The sequence below is a fragment of the Falco naumanni genome, chromosome 10 (assembly GCF_017639655.2).
Source record: "Falco naumanni isolate bFalNau1 chromosome 10, bFalNau1.pat, whole genome shotgun sequence".
Taxonomy (NCBI): domain Eukaryota; kingdom Metazoa; phylum Chordata; class Aves; order Falconiformes; family Falconidae; genus Falco; species Falco naumanni.
Window position 1 is genome coordinate 12505570 of NC_054063.1, and position 12309 is coordinate 12517878.

General features: G+C 39.0%; 2 protein-coding genes across 3 annotated transcripts in view; one reads left to right on the forward strand and one right to left on the reverse strand.

The window, feature by feature from the left end:
• Positions 1 to 1890, reverse strand: part of ELP4 (elongator acetyltransferase complex subunit 4) — a 151004-nt gene extending 149114 nt beyond the window's left edge. The window contains exon 1 of the mRNA XM_040608840.1: positions 1694 to 1890. Coding sequence (XP_040464774.1) covers positions 1694 to 1865 — 172 coding nt within the window. The 5' untranslated portion in view covers positions 1866 to 1890. The remainder of the gene's footprint in view (positions 1 to 1693) is intronic.
• Positions 1891 to 1970: 80 nt separating this feature from the next.
• IMMP1L (inner mitochondrial membrane peptidase subunit 1) overlaps positions 1971 to 12309 on the forward strand; it is a 36511-nt gene continuing 26172 nt past the window's right edge. The window contains exon 1 of one of the 2 annotated variants that reach the window (XM_040607884.1): positions 1971 to 2043. The gene's annotated coding sequence lies outside the window, so the exon portion shown is untranslated. The remainder of the gene's footprint in view (positions 2044 to 12309) is intronic. The other variant, XM_040607885.1, reaches the window with a different exon arrangement.

Below are 12309 nucleotides of genomic sequence, written 5' to 3' on the forward strand. Positions count from 1 at the left end.
GGGTGGTTTGTCTCCATCAATGCCTAATACCTGGTATCAATGGAAATTTTATTGTATCATGGCATGTTTTGCATGGTCTTTCCTGGCCTACCCACTCAGCCTCCAGAAATCAGTGATTTAAGGGCTAGGACATTACTGAAGATTTAACATAGGAATAGAGTTTTCCAGTTTTTCAGATACTACAACTCCAAAAACATCTGAAAAGTATTTTCAAAAATTGCTTTTCCTAAGGTTGAAGAACTTGATGTTCATGCACAAAACTTGTTAAGGTCAGGAAATTACTAAATATTTAAAAGACAAGGAAAAGGTACTTCAGAAGGGATCCTGGGTTCACTGGAAGAAGTGTTTTCTGTTTCCATACAAACCACTAATTATGTTAGCAAGTGCCTGGACATTTAGGAGACTGCCAGCATGGGAGCTGTCTACATCTTCTGACCCATGCTATGCAAAATCCACTGTTTATAAAAGGGAATATGAAGAACAACTGGACTATTCAATGCAAATCCTGTATTTATGCAATTAAATAACTTCACAAATTACACTCAATTAATTAAATACTTATCTCTTAAGGAGGAAGAGCTTTCTTCACAAGGACGCCAATCCCTGATGAAAGTGCAAGTGTTCCCTACCAAACACACGCACACACAAGATACAAAAGTGTGATTCCCCTTAAGATACACAGGCTGCAAAAACTTCTTTATAAAATGGATACAATTTTTATATTTATCATTACATAGAATATCCTTAGAAAGAAAAGCGGTATATTCCTATAATTCATGTCCTGCTCCAAGTATGAATGAACAAAGTCTTCCTCACCTAAAAGCAGTCCCATCTATGTATCCTGAAGGTGTACTGCAACTGTATCAGTAGGTGGTAAAAGGATCCTGCAGCCTCAGTGCATACAGATGAAAACATGTCGTTTATACTAGTGAAATGAACTAGCTCCCAATCCAAGTAAACTGCGTTGGTTCATGCTATAAATTACAACATGGCAACAGTGACAAGAGATCAGTCCAAGGAACTACCTAGTACCTTGACACTGACAGCAGGCAAAAGCAGATTCACGGACAGCAAGAACAGCATCACACCAGTATAACTGACCTAAACAGGGCATTTCTAGTGACGTAGCTGTGGCAAGCAAGACAGGAAAGACACGCTGAGAATCCAGTCTTATGGTCAAAGGCATCCTAAAAATTACCACACCGAAGAACCAGAAGTACAACACATTCAACTACGAGCTAATTCAGCAAGCATGTCTTTCAAACCCGAAAACTTCAGACCCCTCACTGTGACAGTTGGGAGTATGACAGGCACGTGCTACTAAGGAAATTTACAAAGCAGCCTTCCAGTCTAGAAAGGTGGCTTAAACCGATGTAAACGAGTGGTCAACGGCAACCTCCTCCCAAGTGGGCTCCCAAGCGGGCGCGCCGGCCTGGGCCGCCTCCCTTCCTCCTCAGCGCGGCGGGAAGGGGGCTCAAGGCGGGAAAGGGGCCCTCTGCCCCTTCCCATTTCCCCCCCATCCTCCCCCCAATCCCAGGAACTGTGAGGAGGAAGGAAAAGCCAGCGGGAGCAGCTGCGGAGTGACTGAAGGTAAATGACAGGCAGGGCAGTCGGGCTGGGTGGGGGGATGGGAGGGGATGGGGTGGGGGCGCTGCAACCAGGTCCCGGGTCCCAGGTCCCGCTCCCCACCAACCTAGCACACAGTCCAGGGAGGGGAGCCCGCTGGAGAGCAGCAGCTGCCCGTGGCGAACGGAGGGCCGAGTGCCCGCGACAGCGGCCAGGCGGCTGCCGGCCGCAGCCTTCCGCTGGAAGCTGGTGGCCCCGCGGCCCCGCGCCGCCCCGCCGGCCGCCGGGACTGCCGCCATCTCGGCTGCCTGTCGCTTGACAGGAGCGAGGGGACGCCGGGAAGAATCAAACCCTTTCCTCTCCACCAATAGGAGATCGGCACGGGAAACGCGCTGTCCAATGGTAGAACGCGTTGTTTCCACGTCCCGAGCTAAAGGGGCGGGGGAAAGGCTGGGGCGCCTGGCAGCGAGCAGGCAGGTGAGTGTGGCGGGGCCGGGCGGAGGGCGCGGGGTGCCGCTTCGGTGGGGGGGGCCCGGAGCTGCGGCCGGGGCTGAGGGGGGCCGGTGACGGGAGGCCGCGTCTCGGCCCGCCCTGGCGTGGGGCCGGCTTGAGGAGGCGTGGGTAGCGCCGTGCCCGTGGCTCGGCCGCGCCGGCCGTGCCGCGGCGGGGGAGCCCCCTTTCTCCCCCCCACCCCCCGCATGCCCGAGGTGTCAGTGAGGCTGGAAGCACTGGGAGCCGTGAGGGGAGCGGCTGCCCGGCCCGTGCAACCCCGTTACCTCGCCAGTTTCTGCCGTACTGACAGCATCGCCCCTTCGAGAAACGCTTTTATTGTGTGTGAGCCCAAGAGGAAAAAGTATTTGTAAAACGTTTTTTCTTTTTTATTTTTTTTCCTTCTGACGGTATTTAAGTAACTGTATGTAACATAGCCTGTACGTATGCTTGGAGTCTCTCTATTGTTTGTAAATAGCCGCTGTTCTGTAATAAATGTATAATTTAAGACTTCACATGGAAGCAAGGTCTTGTGTCATATGATGGCTCTGGGCTGTGCTGTAAGCAGGAAAAGTTGCTTTACATGGGAAATGTAATTTCTGGGCTTCATCAGCATTTATTGTTGAATCAGTTGCTAGTACCACAGAAGATTATTTTGTATATTTTGGAAGGTTAGCACTTTTTTTCTCTTTAGTAGCAATTTATAGATTGTAGCTTGTGGCCTTTTACAAAGTAGCAAACAACTGCCCTAAACTGAGTGTATGTAAAAATTGCTGAGATATCTGAACTTGACAGTTCCTTTTCAGTTCTTGTTGTATACAAATACACTAAATGTTTGTTATCTTAATGCAAAACTTCAGTGTGCTTGCTTTGTAAATCAATGCTTTATGTTATAGTACTCTGAATTCAAGAGCAATGCCTATAAGCATATAGAATAGCACTGTCACAAGTATTTATTTTTAATCTACTGGTGCATCCCAAGCTATTTGAAGACATGTAGCAGCATGTACTAAGAAACTGTTATAATTCCCCACTCTATCTTTAATTTTAACAAATTATTTTTGCTATTGCCATAAGCCATGGTTTTTGAGCACCTGTGGTTGTTGATCCTGTCTCTTTTTTTTTTTTGAGGAAAAAATAATCCTTGTATTAAATACGAACAGCAAGAAAGAGCAACAGTGTTAAGAATCCTGAACCTGAAAGTTTTTCCTTCGTATCAAATTCATAGTCAGTAGCATAAAGTTTCAGTATTATGTCCTCCTAGCTGGTGAAATAGCATTCATTTTGCTGTTGGCCAAACTTCTTTACATGTTAAGCAGTGGACAGCTTAAGATCTTTATCATGAGTATCAAGAGGTTGTCTTAATGTTTTGTATTTGCTGCTGAACTGTAAAATATTCAATAATAAATAATTAATTTCAAATGTAGATTATTGTTCAGTGAAGGTTAGAAGCATTTGTCTTTAGAGGAAAAAATCAAAGGACACATTTAAAAAATGGCAAGAAATATACCTATTAAATGTCACTTCTGTAGGATCTGACTAATGAGCTGTGAATATTTGGAATAGGGAAGACTTTAACAGAATACAGGCATGAAGTGTAATTGACGATTCCTTTGAAAGAGTTCCAAGAATCTGTTATTGTCAGTGGGGTCCTACCACCTAACTTCAGCCTAGTAGAGTGAGGAAGCTGAAATTTACAAGAGTTCTTCACTTCTAAAACATCACAGCAGCTCTTCAATTTCTTACTGTACTGTCATTCTGGAGTCCAGATAACTAAGTATTTCAGGTATGAGTGCTTGCAGATGTGTGTAATACTTAAAAATTGCAGTACATCTATTGGAGAACTTTTGTATAGAATGCTTGTAATGCAATGAGGGTATCTTTGGTAAAGTCACCACTTACCTATCAGGAGAAAAAAAATCAAATTATATATGGCATACACTTCATCTCAGTGATTATTTTTTTCCACATTCCAAGCAGCAAACTTTCTTTTGTTACTTCAGTGAATACAAAGTATTTCCTTACTTTTTTTTTAATAAAATATATAAGTTGCATTAACTTTACAGAATAAGTGTAAACATACACCCAGGGCTGAGCCCTCTCTTCCTTCTGTTTCTCATTCCTACTTCTCTGACATGTAGTTTTAATTCTCTTTTATTTTGGAGCCCACATAACAAAAGTATTTTGCAATTGGGAATACTTGTGCTGTGGTCCTACCATTTTTAGAATTTCTTGCATGAAGTGCAAGTTTGTTGAAATCTCAGTGTCTCCTGAGCTGATACAATAGGTCAGTGTTGCTAAAAGAGGAAGCTTCACTTCCTTTTCCTCTTCTACTTCTAGTCCAACAAACACTGCTTGTCAGGTCCTTTCTTGAGCTGGTTCAGCTCACTAATCTGACTTGGAACTATCTATTGACTTTATTGATAGCTTCATTTTGTGTCATACTGCTGAGGTGATGCAATAAGGAAAAGGGCATATGCACACAATGGGGAGGGGGCAGTTGAACCTTCTACATCTTGTTGACTGTGAACCTCACAGCTATTTCAGAATTTCCTGTATTTTTAAATAAAGTGTTATTTTTGTTACAAATTTTGTGAGTTGGCATTCTTTGAAATAGAGAGAAACTGCCTCTTACAGTGTAACTTGTAACAGGAGAGTGTTTCAGGTATTACAAAAATATAGATAAGTACAAATAATTTTTCAGCATAAGAGTTGAATGTTAAGAAGTATTGCAGTAGTTCTGGTTGTTCATTTTTCCCCTGTCACATTTTATGATGGGTACTGCTAAAGTCTTACTGACTTAGAGAACAGGTGGAAATAAGCTATTTTTCAAAGATTTAATTTTTAAAAAATGTTCTTTATTTAATACAATAAAGCTTTACAACTGAATATGTGCTTATGAAAGCACCACTTTCAACATCTGACTTTAGCTGTGTTTCATATCAGACAAATAGAGAAGAAACTAATTTTATGGAAATGTCTGTTTTTTTAAGTCAACTGTGTTTTATTTTTTTGGGACAATATAGCTTTTTCACTCTTTGATACTCAAGATTTGCTTATGTTCATGTGTCCACTTCCCAAAAGATGAATTTCCAGCCACTGTAAAAGATCCCAGTAGGGTCTTGTTTGACAGAAAGCAAGGCTGCAGGAATTGTAATTCTAGCTAGTATTACACAAAAACTGCCTCGTCCTCAAATACACATTTGAGGTAGGTAGATAATTTTTACTGTTTCTGCTTTAGGGATAGAACTGAAATGCAGAGGAACTAAAGAACATGGAGATGATCGCAAGTGAGTGGGAAATGTCTCAGCAAGTTTTTTCTTGTCAGCTGAGCTATGGCAACTGACGATGGTCAAACTCAGCTCCTTGTAAAATGACAAAGTTTAAACCTTTTTATCTTGATCAGGATACCTTAATGTAGAATAATAAACTTTTTTTTGCAGCTTCTGTATTACCATTAAGTGTTTATGTCAATTTTAACTACAAATCCTAACTCTAGTGTGAAGAAATCAAGCTCTCTATTTTCCATTTTCTGTAAACTTGCTGATCCAATCCAACTACTTGCCTATGCCAAATGCAGATTCTAAGATGGATTAAGAGGATCTTAGGTGAGAATTCCCAAAGGAAAAAATGGAGGTGTGTGAGTAAGACTAATGAAAACATCTGGGGAAAAGTGTGCTTGGAATTTGATCTGCAAGTATGTCTGTCATTTCTCTTCAAAAGCTCTAGCCTACAGATTTGGTGAAAATACCAGTGTTGCCAAAATAGCAGTGCTGCTTAAAGTGTGCTTTAGGTATTTAGTGCTTGGTAAGAGGAAATGTACCTGCCATTACTGTCATTGCCTCTCTTCTTTACCTTGTGCAGCCTACATGGGTTGCAGATGTAAACTCTTAGGACCTTCAGTTAAAGCAAGCTGAAGCTGTATCGTGTGAGCAGTGGTTCACAAGAAGATGCTGTTATTGAGGTACCTATTCTGTTTTCCTTGATTTCAGATTAACATTCTGCTAAATTTTAATTGTGCCTTATAAGATTCGGTGTATGCTCTTGTCCTTCTGTAGCAATGAGCAAAATACTATCCATTTTGGAATAAAACACATCAGTGCATTTTTTTTTTCAAAATTATGTCTGCCTGATCAGTTTTCAGTAATATTTTCCTGTTGGGTTTATGTATGGGATGGAGAACTAGAAAACTGTATCCTAGTGGCAGTTCTAATTCATAATCTTACTAGTGTTTGCTGTTACATCGCCAAGCTGCTTCCCTCATCAGTTCTGGAATGTGATGGTATTAGACTGTACTGATTAAAGTTTTATAGTCACCAAATCAGATTAACTGTTGAGTCACCTGACTAGGTAGGGTTTGCCGTCATGTGATCCAGTGCCCTGCTGAGCTCCCGCTGGGAGCTGAAACAAGGTAGTTTGCTTTTGAGATGTTCTTAAGTATCTAACAGCATGGGTCATGGATTATGGCTGCAAAGAAGATGGCTTCATTTTCCTGATCTTTGAACTAGTTAGAATGGGATAAGTTTGAAAGTGCAGGATCTTCAGGCCATGAGCCAACAACTGGAAAGAATGTTTAATCCTGGAAGTTCTGACACTGAAGGACCTTTTTTCTTTTTCAGTGTGGAAAAGCTTAAAGACTACTTATCCAGTCAGTCTATGGAAAACATGAGGATTAGTGGGAGGGTTTAAGACATACCAGTTGTATGATATTATATAAAACATGGTATGATTTTCGTCAGAAAGCCTCTGGATGTTACCTAAATGCATCCTTGTGTGTATACTGAACAACAGTGATAAAAATTTAAACCTGTGTCAAATTTAAACAACTCTTTTAAAATAAATCAGGAGACATGAGTTAAAGTGGTACATGCTGAAGAAAATAAGTCATAAAAATGTTATGTTTTTGTAATATCAGATTATAAAAATGTACAATAATTACTCAAATTTGCAGAACAGTAATACTGAAAATGAGTTGTAAATTGAATGTATTGTCTTATGTGTCATATGGAGTAGTGGTATATTTCATGAAGATTATTTTCCTTTAGTTTATCATAAAAAGAGGAATTCTCATGTAAAAAAAAAAATAATTAAAAATATGTGTAAGATAGGACTAATAGCAATGGGGACACCCCCACCCCCCACCCTCCCAACAGCTAGAAGAGGAGTAGTATTTGTATTATGGCTTTTGATATTCTGTATTGTTTTCCATGCTGGGTTCTGTGACCATATAAAGTTTCCTTCAGGATTAAAAACTAGAAATTAAGACAGATTGATTCTAGCCTTTTCAGATGCTTAACAGCCAGAAATCTAATTCATGTTGAATAGATGACTACCCTCAAAGAATAAAACAGTTTGTCACTTCAGCATGTTAGTAGAAGAGGTGAAGAGTAAACTTAGTGTTTCAACTGGAAGAACTTAATTTAAATGCTTTGATGTTTTGAGTTTTGGTTTTTGTCTTCCAGTTGTATCTGATTACACATATTTCATTAAATAGGCATTTCTGAAGCTATGTAAACAATGTAGGTAATTATGGTTATGGAAGAGGAAGGTTAATAGCGGTGTCTTTTTCTAATATAATTTATATTTGTGGTTTATGCAAAAGTACAAAATAACTTACATGTGCGTTTAGAGCCTAGGATTCACTGAATATCTGTAAAAATATATATAATTGAAATTATTTTACAGTTTCTGTAGCATTTTTTCCTGATATGCTAATATTACAGAAGTTAAAAATTGTCACATTTTGCATTTCAAAAAGCATTGTTTTCTGCTAAGTTTTTAAGACTTTTCATCTTCAAAGGCATAATTCCAATTAAGCATGTTATTTGTATTACAAATCTACAGTATCAGCAGGTGCTGGAATACAGGTGATGTTTGCTCCTCACCTACATTGTGGGATGTTATAGAAGGTGCTTTTTTTTTTTATTTGGCTATCTCTTTTTTTCTCCATAATCTCTGCAATATTGTGAGACCTGAAACCCGTGAAACACTTTGGCAAATCACTCAAGGCCTGCTCATGGCCAGAAGAGAGTAAATGAATCACCTTCAGAATTCTTTTAAAATTGTAGTTCATCTCTGCTTGCGGAAATATCTTTAATGAGTTTTCCTAATTGGAATTTCCCCTCTTTTCTAATTAGCTAAATTTGGTTAGCTAAAACCAAACAGTAATGTTTCAACAAGAATTACTTCTGCAGTGCTTTCTGAAATTGCAAGCAAACAGAATATGGATCACAAGTCTAGTTGCATAGACCCACCTGTCTGACCTCCCCTTTATATGATTTTAACTATTCTTATGCTTACAGGTAACTTCTGACTACTGTGTTGAGGTGCAGAGTCTGTATTGCTGACATTGTTTTTTGGCTTAGCTTTTGACAACAGGCTCTGACATCCGTTAAGTGCACCAGGTGTGCTAGGTGAGATTCAGAAAGTTCCTACTCTGAGATAAAATGACGAACTGACAATCTATTGAAAATAAATCTCAATCTCTATGATTGCAAAGGTGGGAATCTTTGTGAATGTGCTTACACATAAGGATGTAACTTCTTGGTGAGTCCCACAAACTTGTAACCTCAGCTTTCATTATACTGGCCAACGATATATATATTCTGATTGTTGTGGCTTCCGTAGATATTGCAGACAGGTAACACTAGCTTGGTTATTCAGTCACTGCCAGTGTGGAAGTAACTTCAGATAGTGTAGTATCCTCTAGCAAGCAGTTTTCTCCCCTTTAGTGCCTGTTCTGTCTTAAATTTATCAACTACTCAATCTTTAGTCTGATAAAGACATGCAAAAGAGCAGTGATTGACAGGGGGCAACGGGCACGAACTGCAACATAAGAAGTTCCTTCTCAATATGAGGAAGAACTTTACTTCAACGGTGACAGAGCCCTGGCACAGGCTGCCCCGAGAGGCTGTGGAGTCTCCTTCTCTGGAGACATTCCAAACCTGCCTGGATGTGACTGCACAACCTGCTGTAGGTGCATCTGCTTTAGGCAGGTGGTTGGACAAGGTGATCTCCAGAGGGCCCTTCCAACCCTGACCATTCTCTGATTCTTTATCTCAGTGGATTCAGCTTCTTCCATCTCCTGTACTGAGCCTGCCAGTTCCATGCCCAAATTGCTGTCTTTGCTGAAATTGCATTTTAGGACCACCTATCTGTGGGTAGGGCTACCTAAGCAAGCTAGTTCACTTGTGCTTCAGTGTTTGAGAACTACCTTTGTGTAATTCTGAAGTTACTGTCTACTTAGTAATGCGCTGCAAATTGTGTTGACTCGAGTTAGCTTTTGCTAGCTTAGTTACTAGTGCTGTGATAGTAGCTGGAAAAGTTCATTTTATTGTTGAAACCTTTTTATTGTATGGATTTCATAAGAATATGAAAAAAGTTTTGGTTCTAGAAACATAAATGTATCATAAGGTGCTTGAGTTGCATGGCTGCTGCCTTTTTTTTTCTATCCTGGGTACTGTTTTACATTTTCTGTGAGATTATGTATGTAAGATGAACAAAAAGAAAGTGATATTTAAATTTCTAGAAACTGAAATAGACTGAGGGAATCTGAAATTTCAAGGTCATAGAAATAGCAACCCTAACTAGTAACTGCGGAATAACATGCTGTATTGTAAAAGGGACAGACTTAAGGTTGTAATTGCTGGTGTAAATGTGAGCTTAGAGTCATAGAATCATTTAGGTTGGAAAGGACTTTTAAGATCAAGGCCAACCATTAACCCAGTACTGCCAAGTCCACCACTAAACCATGTCCCTGAGTGCCACATCTACATTTTTTTTGAACACTTCCAGGGATGGTGATTCCACCACATCCCTGGGCAGCCTGTTCCAGTGTCTGACCACCCTTTCAGTGAAGAACTTTTTCCTATTATCTAAACTAAACCTCCCCAGGCACAAAGCATTAGCTTAAGTAATTGTTTCAAGGTCCTGTCTTGTTTTTTGTATGAAAATAATGTCTATGTATTATTTCATTGCAATGGGGGACTCATTCTGGAGGAAGTAATTTATCTGAATTTTTAGTCTTAAGACTTACATGTACTTGATTCTAATATCTCTTCAATTTCTGTATTTACATTTTCTGTGAATTAGAGCTGTCACTGTGTCCCTAGCAAAGGAGGAAAGGTAACAGAGCTTCTTTTAAATATGTTATGTTTGAGAAAACTGTTGCACCCTCTTGGAGCTGCATGTTGTCACCATTTTTCTTTATCAACTGTGCTTCCATTAGTCCAAGAAGTGTGAAGCAGTGTTTTGTTGTTATGTTCTCGTGCTGTTGCCAAGCTGCAGTGATTTTATTAAAATAGAATTTTAACATTTCTGGCATAAAAGACCTGAAATTCACAAACATTAAATTGTAGGAAGATCATCAGTCTTCTCAACGATACTGTGTACAAGCTGAAAGGAGCTGTATCACCAGTCACTGCTTTTTCCTTTTAAAAAGGCAGTGTATTATGGAACAGTGGGCAAGCCAAATTGTGTGCTTTTGGAACAAGTGAAGTTAGTAAACTTAGATGAAATAAAATCTGATCACTTATTAAAAACTTGAACAGCTAAAGGTGGCAGTTTAGTCAAGGAGATGTAATATTAGCGAAGTTATACAATGATTGTTTCTGTGCTATTTTTCTCTTTACAAGTAATTGTGTCCTTATTTGAAATTTGGATTTGGAGTGCTTATCTGTGGTAAAATAAGCCATATAGGCCCTTTTTGGTAATCCGTTTGGTATTGGTGGTTACGCAGTTTGTGGGGCTGGAGTGTGCTCAGTGTCTTGTAGGTACTCTGCACCTCAGCATATAATAATTTGCTAAATTTGAGAAAGGCACCTCTACTTACTTGATTCACTCAGTAGTCAGTTTTCTCACTTATTGTGTCAGCTGTATCTTTTACTTTAAACCATCAAATTAAATAATAGTTTATGCTGGCTTTTTATTTTAGTTCATGCATTTAAAACCTGGAACTCAGATAAAAAGATAGTTTCAGAATGAATTCAGTATATTATTTATGAGTGGAGCAACACATTAGCATTGAGTTCACAATAGATCATATCGCTTTTATTCCATCTTACAAGCTTAGCAGCACAAACAGAATAATCAACATATTATTTGGCTGTCATCTGCTGAACAGAAACCAGAGATCACAAGGAGGTTTTCCCTAGCTGCAGTGATGGCCTTTTTGTTCCAAGCCCCCATCTGGGAGGGCCATGGTGTGTTATCATATGGAACGCGGGGTTTTCTGTAATCTGCTTAGCTGCACTGCAGTTTGAATCTTTATTCCATGTTTGTGTAATTTATAATTTTAATGAGACCATGGCTCTTGTGGGCTTTGAAATATATTAAAAGCTCTTTTGTGCATATGCTTTTGTTCTTGCTTAATAGGCTCAGTGTATTTAAAACTGATGAATTTTTATTCATGGATTTGGATGTCTGGGGATTAACTTAGACTTAATATCATTGCACTCATCTATTGATGTTTGGAACTTTTTAATACTTGTATCTGTACGTGGAGAAGAACTTATAGAACTTGTGTTTTATACATAAACCAGCTCAGAAATAACTAATAAAATTTTATTAAGCAATGAGGAAAATGTACTGATTACAGCTTATTTTTACTGCATAAGGTCACATGAAATACAGTTTGTGCTAGGAAGAAATGAGTAGTTGAATCCATGTACATGTATGTATTTGGAACTTTGTAACCAAAAAAGTTTGTAGAATGGTAACAATGACAAGCACTTGATTTGCATTTTTCTTCTGTTCAGGTAACTAGAAAATGAAAATACTGAGCTCGCTTTTATCTGAATTTTTCCTTTCTCTTGGTTTTTAACACTTTTTTTTTTAATGTGGAGTATGGGTAAGAAACTTCATTAGGTGATGCTCTTAACTGGGAAGTATTGATGAACATACAGAAGAATTCTTTGTTACTATTGTTACATTTTCTGACAGTGCTAAAACTGGCCTTGTTTTTTGCTTTTGTGTTTTTCAGATGTTTAATAATAGGTTTGATTTACTATTTGTGTTAAGATCTCATACTGTGTGATTTCTGTTTTCGTAAACTACTATGGTGTACTCTTTAATGATGGCCTTCTCATCTGAGACTAATGCTGGGTATAACATTAAGACACTTGTATTTCTTTCTGAACAGTCTTGCTGATGGTGTACGTGAATAGGTTGCCCTGTTTGATGTGGAGGGTTTTGGGTTTTTTTGGTTGTGGTTTTGGTTGGTTTTTTTGTTTTTGTTTTTGTTTTTTTTTACCAGCA